Source organism: Rhipicephalus microplus, chromosome 1, assembly GCF_043290135.1.
Source record: "Rhipicephalus microplus isolate Deutch F79 chromosome 1, USDA_Rmic, whole genome shotgun sequence".
NCBI lineage: Eukaryota > Metazoa > Arthropoda > Arachnida > Ixodida > Ixodidae > Rhipicephalus > Rhipicephalus microplus.
Genome location: NC_134700.1, coordinates 191,655,349 through 191,675,654, shown reverse-complemented (window position 1 = coordinate 191,675,654; position 20,306 = coordinate 191,655,349). Strand labels below are relative to the sequence as shown.

The 20,306-nt window shown below is 42.1% G+C and overlaps 2 protein-coding genes across 3 annotated transcripts in view; one reads left to right on the top strand and one right to left on the bottom strand.

Moving 5' to 3' along the window:
- Positions 1–799: 799 nt before the first annotated feature.
- LOC119177761 (uncharacterized) lies at positions 800–13,044 on the bottom strand. The gene is made up of 9 exons (XM_037428947.2): positions 12,709–13,044; positions 12,449–12,581; positions 12,210–12,346; positions 11,341–11,392; positions 11,185–11,226; positions 10,893–11,101; positions 7,032–7,223; positions 2,241–2,337; positions 800–2,135 (listed from the first exon to the last, which is right to left on the bottom strand). Exons 1-9 carry the CDS (start codon positions 12,741–12,743, stop codon positions 1,071–1,073), a joined length of 1,962 nt encoding a protein of 653 aa, XP_037284844.2. The 5' UTR covers positions 12,744–13,044; the 3' UTR covers positions 800–1,070.
- A 352-nt stretch (positions 13,045–13,396) lies between these two features.
- The window catches only part of LOC119178753 (116 kDa U5 small nuclear ribonucleoprotein component), a 36,667-nt gene continuing 29,757 nt past the window's right edge, over positions 13,397–20,306 (top strand). The window contains exons 1-10 of one of the 2 annotated variants that reach the window (XM_037429993.2): positions 13,397–13,535; positions 13,867–13,994; positions 14,075–14,228; positions 14,594–14,672; positions 14,735–14,810; positions 16,707–16,772; positions 16,865–16,900; positions 17,055–17,145; positions 17,836–17,918; positions 18,578–18,744. In XM_037429993.2, the coding sequence (XP_037285890.2) occupies positions 13,872–13,994; positions 14,075–14,228; positions 14,594–14,672; positions 14,735–14,810; positions 16,707–16,772; positions 16,865–16,900; positions 17,055–17,145; positions 17,836–17,918; positions 18,578–18,744 (875 nt within the window). In that variant the 5' untranslated portion in view covers positions 13,397–13,535; positions 13,867–13,871. The remainder of the gene's footprint in view (positions 13,536–13,866; positions 13,995–14,074; positions 14,229–14,593; positions 14,673–14,734; positions 14,811–16,706; positions 16,773–16,864; positions 16,901–17,054; positions 17,146–17,835; positions 17,919–18,577; positions 18,745–20,306) is intronic. The other variant, XM_075889220.1, reaches the window with a different exon arrangement.

The following is a 20,306-nucleotide window of genomic DNA, read 5'->3' as shown; positions in this document are numbered from 1 at the left end:
GTCTCTCATAATCATATGGTGGTTTTGGGACGTTAAACCCCACATACCAATCATATCAATCGAAAGACTCTTTTCCCATTTCTGAGAACTCCGCTGCACTATAATGGCTACAAATATAATATACTTCACAGGCTTAGAAATATGGAACCATCATCGTCATCTCTAATTAAAATGTTCTAAACGAGTTTGCAAGCTATCAAAACTTCCTTTTCTGCAACCAATCTAATGGATGAATGTAGTGTTACAAAAAAAAAATGGACAGCAACAAGCTGTTAGTACAAGCTTTGTTCGAGAAATTTTGATTGGCACGAACTGCATTAAAGAATATTAAAAAAAAATTTTCGTACTTTGCCACGATGCTATAACTTCTCGGTGCACATTTTCTGTAGTATTTTGACTCAGATTCAGAACAAACACTTCAGTTTGAAGTTGCCATGTGTTTCTTTCTACACCCTCCTCGTGGAAGATTTCATGTATAACCGCAATGCAGGAGGTCTTGTTCTTGGCCTAGTTCATGTTTGCTGAACATCACAGTGTAGCACGAGGACCCAAAGGGAGAAACAGAGACTGTGTTGCTTGTAATGCATGCGTTGTATGCCTCTGTGTATTCAGGCTACACTACTCAGCTCAGCTTCGTTTGTCACAATGCCTTCCATTGTCCTCGGCCACCACGTGAAGCAACAAACCTTTCTAATTTATGTAACTGTGAGGAATATAAATAACATTTTAGGTTGTACGGTTTTCAAAACTTTATATAACACTGTGAACAATTAAATCACATAGATGCCAAGGCCCATACTAAATGTGCCATGAAACATTGCTTTATTGTCAGTGAATATATGTACAGAGATGGTTTCATGCCTTATGAAAGGAAGAAATAAGTTACAATCTGTCTTGAGTAAATAAATGTTGCTCTTTTGGAGCTCTACAAGTGCACACTTCACAGGTTCAAAAGGTAACAAGGAATTCATTACATCAGCCCACCACATCTGTGCAAGTTCTATTTATGGCCTGATATCACCCAACCAATTTTAAATTACATACTTGCACATCACATAGCACCCCAAGCATTACAAACGCATCCCAAAAGGTTCTGCTTGAACAGTACGTACATTGCCCGAACTCCACTCAGCATCACCTGCGCCACACAATTTGTCCATTTTATTTTCTGCAGCATGGCTACCTTTCGGCTGTTCTACAACATTGGCGCGAGACACAAACTCCAAGAAACTGTCGTTACTGTCGAGATCTGAAGCTTCGTCACACTGTGTTTTTGATGCAGTCCGCTTGGGAACAACGCCACTCTCCACATAGGTCCACGAATACTCTGCCGTGGAGGCGTCGCTGAACAACTCCTCCGACGCCTTGTCAAAAACTTCACTCATGTCACAAACAAAGTTTCCAGCATTCTCAGCTGGTGTGGATGCCGAATGACCATCCTCAAGATTGAGGTCAACCAAGAGGTTCTTAACCGTTCCGTTGAGCTCGGACGAGAAGCTGGGAGGAACACATTTATCTTTCAAACCGTCCATGTCACTGCAACACAAAATTACACTGGCATCTTTCTTCGCAACAGCCTGTGCCTCGAACTCGGAGAAAGTTGCCGCTCTTTTCCGTAGACGTGAGCCACCGGCCGTTAATGGGACACCCGTATTTTCCTTGTAGTCCACGACGTTGCAACGTAAAAGAGAACGGCTGTCTTTCTTCACAACGACTCGCGTCTCAATGTTGGAAGAAGTTGCGGTCCATTTCTGTGGGTGTGGGCTATTGGCCACATTTATGTTTTCCAAATTTTCAATGGTAGAGCTAGATTCCTTGCGCACAACTTTGAGATGCCTGAGAGCAGAGATTGTACCAGAAAATCCAGACTGCGTGACTACACTGTGATGGCCAGTCTTGATAGATAGCGTCTGAGGAGGAGATGCCCAGGGCTGATCTGTAGGGAGACCAAGTATGTTTTCTTCGTCATCCGAGATTGACGGGGCCTCTGTCAGCCAGTCCTGACCGTTTATCTCCGACAAAGGATGGGCCACCCGACTAGGCAACTTGCAGGGAAGCATAGAAATCATGTCACTGACGACACTGAAGTTGTTCGGATTCTTCATAAAGTTCTCGTGCTTCTCTGATTCCAAGTGCTGCAGCATCACAGAAAAAAAGAAAAGGAAATAAAAAAATACATTCTCAAGGTGAACTCTCGAAAGTTATCTGAATTGCGTGAAGAATGCATTAACGAAGCTCACTTTTTCCAGGCAGATGAAAGAAATCCCACAGATCTCACAATTTAGCTTCTTCTGTTCAGTCACCTTGACATGGGATGTTTCTTTTGACGTGCCTGGCCTGATGGTTTCATTAAAAAAAAAGGACATAGCCAGACAGTTAAAATTTTTGGAAGAAAATAAACAGGAAAGCATACAGGCCATTCACTTGTAGTGACCACATACCCCCCAATGCAAGAAGGTCTAATACGAAACTGAATGCCTAGAACAATGTGCACAGGGATGGTCAAAAGTTCTCAGGCTGCTGTGCCACGTAATTCTGCGGCAGTGCAATCTGAGAACTTCTACCCATCTCTGCGCCACAAAATGCTGCCATCAGATGTACAGCTGCACACACCTCCAGAATAACATTTCAAGTTAACCGTCTCATGAACAAGTGCAGTTAACCATGAGCAAATTAAAAAAAATTTTTGTGGTGCAAAGCTCATCATTGTGCACCCAACAACTTCCAGTGTCTGACTAAAATTTCTCATGTGATCTGGTGAAGTGCCCTTTATGAAGTAAATTACAAACAAAACATAACTCACGTGGACCCCCTTTTTTTTACCTGTGCTGCACTCTCCCCTGACGGCACTCTATACAGTTTCGCGTTCACTATCCATCTCCTTGCAGCTGCACAGAGGCACCTCCTGTTCCCTGCCCCCCACCACATACACGTATTCAGGGTCTGGGAACACTGGACTGGAGAACCGGCTGTAAAAGCCGCCCGCCACGTCCTCGGCCACGGATGCCACTCTACACTTGTTCCCCTCTCCTATTTCCACCGTCATTTCCCTCTCCCCATTCTTTTGTATGCACTGGGATGTGCTCCCATATAGGGTGTAAAAATAGCGTCATTTCCTCTCATCCGCCTCTCCCTCCTTCCACCACTTGTGCCAGTGCAGTGCTGTAAGGTGGTCGGCACGTCCCATTTCACTACTGCTAGCGGTTACTTTTCTGAAAGTTTGCTTAACAAGAGAACTTGGTGGAACTGCATGGAGTTCCGCAAGGTCACTTTTACCTTCCCCGAAGGTTGCTTTTATTTTTGAATAATGGTCTTAAACTGTACTCAAAAGCAAAATTTGGTGTTAAATAGGGTTCATTTAGGCACAAACTTTGAAAATAGGCATTCATAGGCTCAAACACCAAAAATAGCCATTTATAGGCACTATAAAACACTATAACATCCCTCTTTAACGTCTAATTCGTGCTCATATATCACAGCGAAACGATAGGAATGCATGGAACAAAATAATCATTTGCCTAAAATCCGGCCTCTAGTTATGACAACAAGAAAAGATGTCCTTCAAATGTTCTTGCAATTAGTCAAATCGGAATGCAACTCATTGACACACAGCCATAAAAGTACTAAGGGATCATGCACATATCAACAAACTCCAAGACCTTGAGTGTTTAGCAGGCTTGTGTGAATATTTTAACAAATATTACAGTAGTTGAAATGAACGATTAAATGTACATCAGACTGTATGTAACCTTTCGTAAAGGTTCTTTCACTGCACTGAAGGGGTGCTAAGGTGATCCACGAGAAATTAGTACAACTGAGAAGCCCCACTTTGAGGCCAAGTGAACACATTAACCTTGTCTAAATTCACCATTTTTAAAAGTTTCAAAGCATGTTGTACAGGCTTATATGCTCTATGTATAGTTAACTTTAAAACTTAACATATTTTACAGGTTGTCATTTGCATCCTACCAAAAGTCGTATCCTGCTACTAATAAAGTTGATTCAACTTCTACTGAACAAAACAAAATTTCGTTTGCACAAGCCTAGTTTCAATTAAAAAGAAATTTTGTGCAGGTTAGTTGGGTCATAAAAAATATACCCATTTTTCTTTACAATATGTAATACATATTAATGCGACAGCGTTAAAGAACTCGTTTTGCAGAAATTCCAGTGTCGGCATCCTTGGTTGTGAGTGAAAAACCATCATCTTGTGCATGACTGAAAAATTGAGAAAGATGCAGATAAAATGAATAATAAAAAAAAATCTGGGTCGGAGTGTGGATCGAACCCGGGTAGTTTGTGTGGCAAGCGGGTGCTCTACCACACAGTCACGCCTCTGCATGTGAATACGGTGAAGATAACCTTTCTCTGCTTGGAAACGCAGTGAAAGTGACTGTCATGCTTTACAAACACACGCATCCTGTACACATGCTTCACAGTACAACATAAAATATTGCAGTAATAGTGCGTCGTACGAGCATACATTGCAATCGGGCGACAGAACATGCGATTATCATGACGACTTCATGGTTTAAAGCTGGTCACCCACTACACAAGGCACTGCGCCCATTCTTGTAATCCTACGTGACAGGTGCATAGCAAGTGTGAAAAAGATTTCATGCACTAAGTGCTTGAAGTACGCAGTAGGAACAGGATATCGCTATTGAGTTCAACTCTTGAAGGCTACGCTTAAGCCCCCTTCAAATATTGCTATTTGAATACGATTCAAAATTATTCAAACCAGATTGACTATTTGCTTCAAATCTGGAATCCACTATACACACAAGCAGTTTTTAGGAATAGCTACTACATGATTCTCCTGTGGAGAAGAGGTGGAAAAAAAATGAAAGGAGGGAGGAGATGAAAGTCACTTGGTCAATAGTACATGTTTCAAGTCTCCCAAAAAAAGCAGAAAGGAAGCTTACAAGGAATTTTACAGTACACTCAAACGTTGACAAGGTGAACCAGGACTCTTATTAATTCAAACTTGAAGGGACCTCTTATTTTGTTTGAATTATCAAGAAGCTTGATCAGAAGTTCTCAGTTATATGAATCTGGGCTATATATATATATATATATATATATATATATATATATATATATATATATATATATATATACAGAGAGAGAGAGAGAGAGAGAGAGAGAGATGGTATGAAGAAAGGCAGGGAGGTTAACCCGAAAGCAAGTATCTGGTTTGCTACGATGTACCGGGGAGAGGGGGAATAGGAAACAGAAAAGTAAGAAAAAAGAAATGAGAGAAACAGAGCGGTGACACCACACATTATGATTAGGCATTGATTTTGTCACATTAAAAAAAATTTTTCAGCTTACTGCACCCAATAAACAAAAAGCACAGGTGTAAGGTTCACAAGTTTATTGGCCATTTACTGCTGATCACACCATTTGAAGAAATCGTGAATCGCCGACTGCTTCTTTGCTATATGTGCCTTCAGCACAAACCTCTATACCAGTTGAGAAGCATCACAGTTTACCGTGCATGTGCTCCGTTTAAAACATTTGTTTACTTGTAAAGCCATTTTCCTTGAAGACCTAAGATGCTTATTTGTCATTTTTAGACTGTTAGGATTATATAAGCACGAATTTTTAAATAGTGGTGGGAAAGCAGCAAAAATTTTTCGATATGAAACTGCAAAAATTATGAACTAACCAAATGATGACATTGTATTGAGAGGCTTTTAAATACATCTAAAGTATAGAGGGCCAACCGAAAAATTAAATTTTGTTTGAATTAACCAAAAGTAGGAATTATCAGAGTTTGAAATAACGAGAGTCAACTGAATAATTATTTATCGGATGTAACGAAGTAAATAAAAGATGGCTCTGTCGGACAGCCTCGCCTTCGCTCCAAGGTAACTTGCCGCCGAGGTAGGATAGTTAACAATGGGCTCAAAAGCTGCTCCTGCAGCTTACAGTGCAACTATGAAGCATGTTTCGTACAGGTTCAGTGTTCCTTTTTTACCTGTCTGGTGTCATGTAGTATGCGATCTTATAATAAGGCAGCAGCTGGCCTTTAATTCCTTGCATAATGCCCCAAGGCATCCAGCCTGCCAGAACGAGACCCTCGCTATGAATGAAGGAAAGTGTAAACTTAAGAGCTCTGCTATTAAGCTATGGTCGGGGGACAATTGCCACCACAGCTCAATGGTAGAGTATCAGACCTGTTATCCGAAAGTTGCAGGTTTCGTCTCTGCCGGTGGCAAGTTACCTTTTTGTCCACTTTTTTTTCCCTTTGCATTTACATCCCATATGGTAATATTTTCGGTTTGTTCTCATTAATATTGTGTCTAACCAAGAAAACGAGCCTTCAAATTTACATTTTTCTACATACATAGCGAGGGTCTCGTTCTGGCGGACTTGATACCTTGAGGCAGTATGCGAGGAATCACTGGTCATGCACTACGATCATAAGATCATGTACTTCGTAACACCCAAAAAGCAAACAGTCAAAAAAACAGTGCTTCACACTCGCCATAATGAAAACACGTGGCGCTGACGCTTTCATGCTTAAATGCGCACATATATACCCTATAATGTGGATGGGGGATGATCGCCACCGTAGTTCAGAGATAGAGCACCACGCATGTTATCTGAAGGTCGCAGGTACAGTCCCTGCAGGTGGCAAATTAAAATTTTCTTTCTCCAAATTTACATTACAGTTTCTTCTAATAACATCCCCTATATTTTTATTGACATTATTGTCCGTTAGCTCTTATTAATACTGCTGTCACAGTAGGCAGAGTTGTTCACAGAACTTGAAACCGCCAAGGCCTGTAAACATTTTATTTATATCAAAAAGAGGGAAAAAGCTGCATAAAGGTTTAACTAATTGATTATTAGCTATATGATGCATTCCATCATTTGGAAATGGTTTCTGCTTGGCTGTCTCAGAAATGTTAGCATAAAACCCACTTGAATTACCAAACAGATTCATCTCTTCCACAGCTTAAATTAGCACCGAAAGTACTGCCAACTCCTGGAAATCTGAGTGATTTATTTCTCCTGTGTACCTGAGTGGGACACCTTTCAGATGACTGTCGTTAATGGCTTCAACGGGTTCCTTGGTCGAAGCGGCAGATTCTTTCGGCAAAGGAGCACGTTTTTTGGGAACAGGCTCCTTTGGCTCGGTCGCAATTTCGTGGCAACGCTCTGCTGCGACATCTGGCCACTCTTTAAGGCTCACATGCATAGGCCTGAACACTCTGAAAGGAGAACAAAATAGACAGCATGATTCGAGCTCGAGATACTAGTTGTTGAGCAGTGCCTTCCATGAGAATGGTAAGAAATTACCGGGCCAAGACTGAACCCCCTTGTAAGAGGGCCAAACTTGTTCATATTTGTAAGGAAAAATGGTTGCGTGCAAGCAAGACAAAGACGTGTTTTCTGCGTCCTTGTCTAATTTTCACACAATTAATCTTTCCTTGCAAGAGGAAACTGCTAAAAACATCCGGATAGTTGCCAGAAGCGGACTACTGTCAGCTCCGCATGTTAAACATGTAACGTAAGGTTATCAATATTATTACTGAAACTTGATTTAAATATAACTGTTCGGGTTTAATATCATATAACCACAATGTAGTTATGAGAGACACCCTAGCAGAGGGCACCGGAAAGTTTGACCAACCGGGGTTCTTGTTCTTAACTGTGCATATAAATTTCGGTACACAGGCTTCCTAAGTTGATTTGATATTTGAAATGAAAGCTGCATCCAACTATGGGCACTCTGCCTTGTACATAAGTGTAGAGCTCGATTTCACTTGGAAAATTTTTTTCAGAACTATTCCTTATCAATTTAGAATATTCCTTCTTTTTAGCTAAGATAGCCATTTTTTCCAAAGCCCAAGAATGAAGGGAGGATGCATAAACATTTAAGGTTTTTCACAAAAACATTCACTACTACATGGAAGAAAGATGAAAAGTGCAGCATATTCAAAGGATATGTTGAAATTTGACTCAGAATGCAAGCTATGCCCAATTTTCATACCAAGAGACAAAATATTTCCCCATTCCAGTCATGATATAATTTGTACCACGTGTCCAACTCACAGATCTTTTTAGAGACACAGCAGACATTTACAGGGACTCGACATTTCAAACAACCGAGAAAATCGTATTAATATCACATTCGACAATACAGCCATTTTTAATTCTAAACATCATTGAACATCAGACTTAGGATATATTATATATGGCGACTATCTCGCGAGTGTTTCTTTGCTGTATAATTTTCAAAAATGTTTTCTATGAATTGTAACCATAGACTACATATCCAGCGTAACTATTTTATGCTCTTGCTACCTGATCCCCATTTTATAGGTCTATAAAAATAAACACAATACGCTTTGGAGCCTAGCCAGGACTACAAGCAGTGACCGCTCGGCATGGCTGTGTAGCATTGCAAAACTTGAACAGGATTTTAATCAAAACATTTTTAAACACTGTTTCGCCAACAGCTGGAAGATACTAAACATAGCAGTACCCTGACTGAGTAATCATAATGACCTTAAACCAACACCGCAAGGCACAGTGGCACACGGCTCCACATTACTTGTGAGCTCGTGGAGATGTGCAGCCAAATTTAGGCACACATTACTTTGGCATTTCCCACCCAACAAAATATGTTGACGTGGCCAGGAATCTAACCTACTTCACTCTGCACAGCAAGATGCTACAGAAAGTGTGATGAACATTTAGTAGAGAATTATATCTTAAGTAACAGACGGCGAAACAAGAATGAACACAGGTTTGCTGAGTTAGTCATTTAGATAGGCAACTCCAGTGTGACGTCATGTCAATGACATTCATGCATGCCCTCTTGATGTCCCCCCCCCCCCCAGCTGACATCACAGCAATATCAAGGAATAAAGGGTGGCATAATGCCTGAATTCATGATGTAAAAATAATACTAATAATAATAATAATAACGACAATAACAACAGTTGTATTTTAACGTGACAAAACCACAATAAGAGTATAAGAGACATTATAGTGAAGGACTTGGGAAATTTTAGCCACCTAGTGTTCTTTTAATGTGCAACTAAACCTAATTACACGGACATGAATCATTCTTGCGTCCACCATGTGAGCATGACATAAAGTAACCATAGTACACAGCTTTCTACTTTTAGCCTGAAATTAATGCACCAGCACATTCAAGTGCCAGCTTTTTAGGGGCTAAGCTTGTCATCTATCTATTTTATGCAGTGTGATCACGCTCACAGTAAAGCGCTCAATACAGGCCATGACAGGACTGCTCAAACCAGGTTTGAACAAGGGAAAAATTAACATAGTTAATAGAAATAGCCAAAAAGTAATAGCATTAATTTAAAATTGCTAAACGTTTAGAAGACATGGAGCTGACTTCAGCGGGGCACAAAAGAGGGCAACTGCCCCTCCCCCTGCACCGCCTCTACTCATGCCAGGAAACCCTACATGCTTACCTCAAACATTGGCGCCATTGACGCTTTAGTGAATACAGCAGTAGGAAGTCTACAACTGGAAATCGCTGGGAGCCCGTCCGAGGCATTTACTTAGTGCTTCACAGTAGTGGAGCTGTGATGTGGTTTTCTTTTTAGCATGCACTTTCACGGTGCATGCAGAAATTGTGTTCACATCCCTCAGAAAATGTGATCACATAAGCTCCGATGGCTTTCATAATTTTTGCTAATGGTGCACTGCTGTACAAAACACGAAAGGCCTCACATAACGACGTGATCAATATTCCATTGTTTCCACCCACTTACCAGAGTGAAAGAAAAACTCAAGAAAAAGGCTACATGCACTGGTTGTCCTTTTACATAAGATAGAGAACTGAAGCAATAGCAGTAAACCGAAACTGTTTGTGATCAGCTGCACAGCACTTATGTAATGAAATAAGCTCATGTGTTGCATTGAAGTGTGGGGAAATACGTTCACAGTTGAACGTACTGTATGTGTAATTACCCTAAGATGGCACAACAGATCTAGTCACCAAAGGTGATAAGGGTTAATCCAAGTACCCCAGTCAGAATTCCATTGACGTCACCTACAGATCACAGAAACGTAAGTATGGATGCTGCTAGCCCCAAGCCAGAGTGTTCAATTAATTATCGCCACCTCTAGTATGCATGGAGACACCTTGCTGGAGTATTACACTTTGGTGGAAAGGTAAGAAAAATACATTTTTCACTTATACCTTCAATAACACAAACTAGTAAAGCTCAATGAGAAAATACTTGTGTTAAAGCATACAAAAGGTTTGAACAATCATCTCCACTGATGTAGTAATGTTCCACAAAATATGTGCAACAGGGAGAAGGGCACAACTATTAAACCTTTGATCCTGAAAACTGAAGTAAATTATAACCATTACTAATATGGTAACCCATGGTTGCTACAGAAATTGTCAACTAGCCTCGAAATTTTCATATATCGTGCTCAACAGCAATCAAATAGAACAGTGCATTACATTCTGATCAGCTGTAGACAAACAGTATAGTGATGATACTGAACTCTTATTGAATTAATACAAATCAAGAGAAGGAATGGTAAGTAGTAAAAGCATTGCTCCATTTAAATGATATTCTCTGAAACATGTGCAGTAGTGTTAGAATGTGGGCTTGTTAATATGGCATCTTCAAATAACATTCTAGAATAAAAGGGGCACTGTTGGTCCTCATGTGCATTGCTTGTGTCCCTGTTTATTTGCACTGCAATATTATTCAGAGGCAAAGCAGGACGCTTCAGGAAAGCAAGATCTATGAGTATAGGTGAACTTGCTGTGTCATCCTCATAACAGAATCATTCTAATGTGACCTGCAAGGCACCCACCAATATTACACATCTCCAAGACTCCAATGCCCAAAACAATGCACAGAAAAGAGAGTACTAACCTTCGCATGTCTTCTACTTTGATAAATGGAGGCACAAGCTTTTCGGGGGGTTCGTATACTTGCTTTGCTATTGCATTCTCTTTCCAGTGTTTTGCGTTTTCCAGCAGAGCTTTGTCCTTGAGCTTCTGCACCCACGGGAGGAAACTCTTAATGTAACAGACCTGTATCTGCCACTGTCGACACAACTCCAGAACATCTGTAGAGCCAGACTGCAGCATCAACAAAAACACGACAATGCAATCACCACATCTAGAAACAACTGGGGCAACAAATCCAACGAAGTAATGCTTACCACATTTTGTATCGCCTTTCGGACGAGAACTTGTCCTCGCCCCTAAAGAAAAGAAAGTGAATGTGAGCTTCTTGCGAAGCTGCAGATAACTGAATGCAATCGTTCTCCATTGGCTTATGTAACACCTCAACTATGGCACTTCATTTTTATGCTTACAGTGCGAAGACTGCTCTTTCGATTGCCTGATCCCTCTGTTGATGCTGAGGGTCTGAAAAAAAAAAAGTGGCAGTTGTAACGTGAGAAAACTTAAGAATGAGAACATCGAGGCAAGGCTCTCACTGGTGTGGACACAAAGTCTAAGGCAACCAGCTGGGAATATAATAAAGGCAAGCAGTACCTCCAGGGCACATAAATGGCAGCCAAGAGGACTGAGTGATCAAAGTTGGAACAAAAGGATCAGCGTGCTGGAGCCACTGAAGCGGAAGTTCACACCCAAGATCACTTGTGCATGGTACAGGAAAGTCAATATTATAATGGTGTCAAAGTGTGCACACACTAAGGATCATGATTAAGCCTGATTGGTATCAAATTTTGCAACAGTGTGTGTAATAGAGCCAATCGCGAAATAAGAAATTAAGTCTAGATTAGGCCCGACTGCAATCATAAGTGAAAGTGTAACACCGGTATTAAATGCGCACAGCGAACAGAGAGCTTGTCTATACCTTATGCAAAAATAGCGCGTTGTACACCTTTTTGCGTTTCAGCTGTAAAAAACATGGAATACCAACTATTCCGCTCAGACACCTTGCAAGAATAGCGCCTCTTTCAGACTTTTATGTACCTACTGCCTCTTAACAGCGCCTTGGTACGCTGAATTGTGGCACGTCTGATTACACTTAGTAGTAACACAAGTTCTTTTCTCAGAAAAGGAAAAGATAAACCACACCAGTCTGACCTTGCCAGACACAGACAGTCCACATATTCTGAAATAAAGGCAATATGTGGATCTCGCCCTGTTGTATTTCGCGTCCAGTCTCTCATCGCGCTTAAGAAGTTCTGAAGGCGATGGTAAAGATGATACGTACCCGGTCGAGACAGAGGGACTCGTGAATGGGCCACTGGAATCCACCGAATTCGGTTTCGGTGGTGTTGACGCAGACCCGAGATCTTGTTGATCAGTAATAACGCACGAAACGTCTTTCCCAAAGAATGGCTCCACCCTCTGAAACAGACGACGTACGAAGAGAAGGGTCACGCATAAGACCAATAATGAATGTATATGGCCGCGTTTAGATGGCTTATTTTTGCTGAAACAACGACCTACAGCGCCCAAGCTCGTAAGGTCTTGTGTGAGCTGCGAATGTGGTCGGCGGTTCTTGAAATGGAAATAAAACTTTTGGTTCTCGAGTGGTCTGCTGAACAGACGCTGGCCATCCGTCTTCTTTTTACTTGCAGCACTGCGGAACCAAGCAGGAATTTTCGTGAGTTAGGGAGCAGAGCTTTGCACAAGTTTCTCGGCACGATCAAAATGAACCGCATAAATAAATAAATATAATGCGTAAGATGTAAGAGGTGCACACTCACAGGAGCTTCCGGCGAGCATCATTACGAGAAGACATGACGAACTTCGTGCTGGCTGAAGCTTGCAGAGGTCTCACATTGCGATTCCTGTTTACGAGCTGCTATCACGCAAGGTCAAATAGCACCTAATTTGTAGCGTACGCACGAGGCATGTTACGAGCGTTCCGAGATACGAGTTTCGCGCCAACGGCTTCCGAATGTTCGAATCTTCTGCAACGTTACGCGTCTCCAAATGCGCGATGCAAGCTTCAGTTGTCACCGGAAATGTTTCTTTTTGATGTGAGAGCAAATAACAATCAGAAGAAGTGGTAGTAGAACACACGCGTCATACTGCATACGTTGGCTTCCACCGCCCTCGTAATCACCGCCTGACCGGCGCCCGCGCTTGCTCTTCGCTAGATGACGCTAAGAGTGATGTGACTTGGATTGATGTTTGGCTAGGCCGCGGAACATAGTTTCACTTGAACGACCATGACGTGGCTTTGGCATCACACAAAAGCATAGCCTCTGAGATAACGTTTAAACCCAGAGATTGCCTACAAAACAACAATTCAAACACCACTCATTGCTTTCAAACGTAGACACTACTAACTCATTCTAAAGAATAATAAAAATTAAATTATGTTTCTTGTTTTGTGAATGGCAAGAGCGTTAGATTACTTTTTTGTCTGAGCGGCAATTGTGGGGATAACGCCACCGAAGACAACACTGCGCAACGCACGCTTGTCGAATTTGAGGCGAGAGCTTGGTGATTCGCCGGCATTTGCTGAACGCGCATGTTGGAATTTACCTCTGAAAGTCCTGTGTGTACATAACTGGATTTACTTATTGTAAGTGCAGCTTTATCATGTTTATTCAAACGATCTCGGCACAGTATCCTAGCCAGCCGTGTTGTCTCGGCTGGGCCGCTTAACTTTCGGCGATCTGATCTTGTGGAACTTGTCAATACGCCGATTTATTGCTAACAGAGGAGGTATTGAACAGTTAAAGAACGCAGAAAGTGCTCAATGCATCAGATCGCAATCTGGAAAGCTTGCGTGACTTGTGCCAGGCACTGCGATGTTTTGTTTCTGAAGTTATCATCATTGGCCCACACTATCTGTACACGTTTGCCAAACCTTGGCTCAGAACATTAATTGTTGGCTGGCGTTTTGTTCCTAGACACCATGGATGCCGACTTGTATGACGAGTTCGGCAATTACATAGGACCCGAACTTGAGAGTGATTCGGATGACGATGAGGCAGACCGGTATGATCGCCAGGATGCCGATGCTCAAGAGATGCAAGAGGTAATGGGCTTCACCTATCCTTGAAGGCTGTGTGCGCGAAATCGGGGCTTCGTTGAGGTGAAATTGTCGTGTGTGCGTAGGACGATGACATGGACGGCGGCAGAGATGACGACGACATGGGAGACATGCAAGTGGTGTTGCACGAAGACAAAAAATACTACCCTTCTGCAGTGGAAGTGTACGGGCCTGATGTTGAAACGATCGTGCAAGAAGAGGACGCCCAACCATTGACAGGTGACCTCTTGTTTACCTGCACCATTTGGTAATTTGGTTATTTCTAATACGGTCTCGGCGCAGCATGCTTCGATTTCAGTCAACCGCACGTCGAACCCTAACTACTGTTGTAATTTTCCATTTGTGTTTAGGTCAACTTGCATGAAATTGTTCATGAAATTCCTTCACACTAGTAATGTTGCAGTATATTACAGTGAGAGCTGGGCAGCATGATACGTGCACACGAAAATATTTCATTTTGCTTGTGGATTCTTCATGTCTCGCATTATTTCTTAAAGCAGTTAAACATCTCATTTTGTTTGTTTTGTATTGGAAAAAAAGTAAAAAGTGACTGTAAACATTGGAACTTCGCACTCGTCTTTCAGAGCCCATCATTGCTCCCATAAAGCACCGAAAGTTTTCCTTTGTGGAACAGGACCTTCCGGTGACAACATATGATCTCGAGTAAGAACCACGATCGTTGTGTAACAGGATGCTTACTTATAAGTAACATTTGCTGTGTTTAGGTTCCTGACTGACCTGATGGACAACTCTGAGCTGATACGTAATGTGGCTCTTGTGGGTCACCTCCATCATGGCAAGGTATGATTAACCATTGTGCTCCCCATAAAATACTCTGACTCACTTTGCTAAAGGGGCCCTGAAATGGTTCTTTGAAATTTTATAAGCGTGTAGGCTAGAGCATCATCAAACCATTTGCACCACAAATTTAGTGACACGCCAAGTATCAAAGCCGCTACGAACAATTATATCATAACCTCCTTTTCACCTCTGTCTGGCCTCCTCAACTCATGAGGAATGCTGGCGATCGCGTAGCTCTCATGAGCATGCTCGACGATTTGAGCTTTCACAAGTCTAGACCTCCGAGATCACACGCCGACCGGTTCAGCACAGTCTCGGAGGCTATCTCGCAGTGCGCCCAGCAGCACACACAGTCTGGCAACCAGAGATGAAAATCCGAGTCGTTCGTATCTGCTCAATCGGGTGCCGCCACCCTACCAGCTGATCTTCTGCGCATTCTATGGTGCATGACAGCCAATGAGATCAGCAGCCACGGTGACGTCAAATGGCCGGAGCGTGTTGCTTTGTAAACGGGCTGTTGAAAATACGTTTGGCAGAGTTGCAGCAATTCGCAGCTTTAAAGCATTGTAATAAATAACACAGTTTACGTAGTGAGCTCAAATCAGTCTTTAAATGACTCTTAGGACTTGGTCTACCAGCCCAATGTGTTTGTACAAAATCACCAAAATCATTTCAAAGTGGGACTATCTTTACATATGTACAAGTGACCTCTCTATCGCATTTCTGCTTTAAGTTCAGTTGTTTCTTGATCTGTTGCCTGTTTCCAACATGCTGCCTGACTTGGTTAGGTAGCTTATGCGTACTGATGATAATAGCTTGGGTTTAACGTCCTAAAGTCACCGTATTAACATGAGAGACGCCGTATTGGAGTGCTCTAGAAATTTCATCCATCTGGTGTTCTTTAACGTGCCCTAACGTCACACAGCACCCAGGCTTCCAGCACTTCACCTCCACAGAAATGTGACTGCCGTGGCCGGTATCATTGTCTGAGCGCAGTATGTCAAACGAGAAGTAAAGGGGCACCCTATGCAGTGTATGCTCTAGCTAAACAACTCTAGGCAGATCAGTAGGTATCCACTACATTAGCCAGTATGAATTTAAAAAAACGTAAAGGAGAGAGGGTTTACCTATTGTCATTCACTAATTGTTCATGAGTGTTCCTACCAATCAGCATCATACCTGTACATTGAACTAGGCACATGCTATGCTTTTCCTTGCAGTTGGCTGGCGTGACACCTACTCTTCCTGCATGGTATAGGGATCACTGTAATGGACCGTCAGCAATGCTTCCTAAACCTCTAACTTGTGATGTGCTGCTTGCTAGGAAAAGAGTATCTTTAGGCATCTTTGTGATATCTCCATCTTTAAGACAAATAGCTCTTTTTTTCATCTGCTTTGCCCCAAAAGGTTATGAAAAGTCTTTGTGTTAAGCTGTTGTATAGGCATAGAGCCAACATTTGGGGCAAAATGAATGTAAAACCTTGCCGGCACATTTCAATCCAAAATGAAGTTATGATGTTCCTCTCTAAAGTATGAAGGACTGAGAATTTACTTTCTTTTCTCAATTGTCAGGTTACAATAAGTTATTTTCATTTTGTACCTCTCTACATAGATGCTCGAGATTCATTAGGCATTGTTGTTTTACCTATTAGAAAATTTCTTGAGTCAGTTTGTATGCACAGTCGAATTTTGTGCACTTCATCTCTCCCAAGAAAAAAAATAGCATGCATATAATCCCCGCATATAACTCCCACCTTCACTTTTTAGGCAAATCTCTATTTTTTTAGTTCAAATTGTATGCAAAAAAATACAGCTATTTACACCAAATTCTGCAAAGCCTGTTGAATGTGAAGATGGTTTTTTATGCCTCAGTACTGTTTTTTTTTTCTTCTTTAGACTTCGTTTGTCGACTGTCTCGTAGAGCAAACTCATCCACACCTTCGAGCAAAGGAATGCAAAAATGTAAGTTCAGCGCTATTACCCTTTCTCACGTATTCAGTGACAGAGACGTGCTTTGCACCTGACTCGTCGACTTAACAGATGTTCTTTTACAGCTCAGGTACACAGACACGCTGTACACAGAGCAAGAGGCAAGTTGATACAATTCTCATTTTATCCCCGCTGCTTTCTCGTTATTGCATCTCGTCATGCATTGATGCTGAAGGGTAAACTTGCCCAGTAATGTTGCAAAAGTCATCATTGCCACATGTTAAAGGGCTTTTGGTTTTTTTTTTTTCTTTATAGAGAGGAGTGAGCATCAAAGCCAGCCCTGTCACTCTTCTCCTGCAAGACCTCAAACAGAAGTCATTTATTTTGAATGTTTTTGACACACCTGGTACGTTCACACTTGATCATTTATGTCGTGTAGAGCAGCCAACTATTTCCTTCAGCTTCGAGTGAGTGTGTGCTGGTGTGAAACTGAAAGTCTGCTGAGACATGTTGGTGGGGGCTAGCGGGAGTGCCTCAAGAAGTGTTCAACTACTGTAATTTCTGAACAAACTTGTATCATACGAATCATCCTTGCAAGGTACATGCGTACACACACAGTAGACTCTTGTTAAATGGAACCTGAAGGTACTTGGAAAATTGGCTTTGTTTAGCGGGAGTTTTGTTTGTTCCATTTACTGAGATTCTACTGAATGTATTTATGTATAAACGTGTATATTTATTAGCAGATCCAGTGTTAGCTGTCATTTGAGGCAGCAAAGTCAAGTAAGAGCTTTTTAAACCATTGCTGCTCCTTGCCTGCTGATGCCTTGATTTGAAAGCATCAGTCGCAATAAAAACCATCCATTCAAGGGCATGAATAGGGAACACACTTGTCCGACTCAAAAAATAATTTTCCGAAAAACAATGCAACTCTTAGGTCCATCATGTAGCGCCGCTAGTGTGAAAAGGGCCAAGCAGTACTCTCTGCATCTTTTGACAAGCAATATGAAGTCTACTAGTAGATCACTATTGCCGTTTTTTGAAGATTCCTGGATAAACTTCTCATTAGTCATGCCCAGTGTTGCTTCTGTTCCAGGTCATGTGAATTTTTCTGATGAGGTGACTGCAGCTATCAGGATATGCGACGGTGTGGTGATCTTCGTTGACGCCGCTGAAGGAGTAAGTGTAACGACTCCTCATTGAGGGGGGGGGGGGGGTATCTTCAGTGTACGTTTAGATTTGCAAATTGTTTAATTTGTAGAAATAGTCTTTTCTGTTCTTTTTAAAATATTTTTCTCTTTAGAACTGCAAGTAAAATTGTGTCGGTGGTGTTGCAGAAGGTGCGTTGAGTGGTTGACGATTCTGCAAATTCGGTTTCAGGAAACAGTAGCCGATGCAAAGATTTATCCTCATCAAACACACATATAGGGCAAGCACTGAAGTCACTTGCCATTTTGCAAGATTACTTCCAGCGTACGTAACTGACCTTCAAAGTAAGGTTTGAATGCTTATTAAGGCAAGAATGAGGAAGAGTCTCGCATTGAACATGCATGTATGTCTTGCACAGGCATGTATATTTTTCACATTGCGATGAGTGTGCATTAATTAGCCCTGAAATGTAGGGCTTCATTCTAAGGTCACTGTAAAATTGTGACAGATAATAAAGTGTGCAAGCATCATATCGTGCTTCAAACTGTGTTTATGACCCTGAATGAATTGTGTAGCATTGTCGCAGGAGTGGCTGCTACATAATCTACACAATGTCATGAGTAAGCCAGTAAGCCTCAGATGGTATAGATTAATAGAAATGGCTTGAACTTCGGAACTTCTTCATTCAGGTCTGCCTGAACACAGAACAGCTGCTCAAGCACGCTGTTCAAGAGAAGTTGGCCATCTGCCTTTGTATTAACAAGATTGACAGGCTGATGCTAGAGCTGAAGTTGCCACCCCAAGATGCCTATTACAAGCTGAGGAACATTATTGATGAGATAAATTCCTTGATCACGTGAGTCACGGCACTTTTTTTGTTGCTGTTGTATTGTGCATAAAATTTCTTTGACCTTGTATATAGCATGCATTTCGTGATTACCTGTTTGGTGACACAACCAGCTGCATTGCCATTACCATGTGCTATTATCTGATGATACCAATTCATTGGAATGGATAAATATTGGCACTTTAATGAATCAGGCCTTCTCTTTAAAATGAGCTACAAGTTCTAAATTTTAGAAACAATAAGCATGAACTGCGACAGGGATGAAGAGGGAAAAAAGCACACCAGCACTTACTGTCCCTTTTTTTCGTGTCACAGCTCACGCTTGAAGTTTCTAAGACGTATATGTACCAACTAGCCCATTATGCGGCCTTACTTAAGTTTTGAATACAGAATGGTAAGGTGGGACTTGTTTATTGTTTGATGGCAATCATTGTAGCTGCAGTCACTACTTTTAAAGCCCTTGAAAGCCTTCAATAATAATATTGGAACGGACATGTGAAAGGTATAGAAGAAAAAGAGAGGAAGACGAAGAGGTTTGGCAAGACCACAGTGCGCTACCGCGAACGACCATCTCTCACCTCTTGTAAATAAAACCATTCCATCACAACTCGCTGTAACAGTTGTGGTGCAAGTGCTGGGTAATCCAAAGAAGGAGGTTGAACCACAAGTTCTTCGACGGAGCCGTCGCCTTGCTGGACTTCTACCGAATTCATCTGCGCTGGACATGTCCCACTACGCAGATGAACAACGACCCCTCTCGACTTTTGCGCCGACCAGTTTGACTCCACAACTGAGAGATGCTCGTCCCTTCGCCGGCAAACCAGATGAAGACGTCGAGGCTTGGCTCGTCCATTACAAACGGGTGAGCGCCGCAACAAATGCGATGCTGCTTCTCAACTTTCGTATGTCGCGTTCTTTCTGACGGATACTGTGTTAATGTTATACAAGAATCGTGAGGTAACGCTAACGACGTGGGACAGATTCTGAGATCAAAGAGCGTTTCGGCGACCTCACAACGAAAAAGAAGAGCAGAACAGACGCTAATGCAATGCGGGCAAGTGCCAGGCGAAACTTGCACGACCTACATTGAGGAAGTTATAAAACTATGTAGGATCATTGACTCCGGAATGTCTGAGGAAGACAAAGCCGGGCACATCCTAAAAGGAATCTCCGAGGACGTTTACAGTTTCCTGCTCGCGAAAGACTCCCTGACATCTGTCGCCGATGTCATTCGCCATGGCCGCACTTTTGAGCAACTGAAGACAAGTCGCATCACACCGAAGTTAGGCAGGCTAGCCAATGTGACGACTATTGCAAGTATAAAGAGCAACCAGCCGCTTGATGTTGCCTCAACGATCTGGCAAATAATATGTGAAGAACTCGGCCTATACGTGCAAGTGGCACACCACCCAAGCACTCATCCCTCCTACCTGCCACCAGAGTTGGAGCAAAACGTTGCTTCATTCTTCTCGCACCGGGTGGCGGAGGGCATTGAAGATTCTGATGCCTTGCCTCGGTATCAGCCATGTCTCCATGATAGAGGCCCTGCCTATGACGCTCAATCACAACGA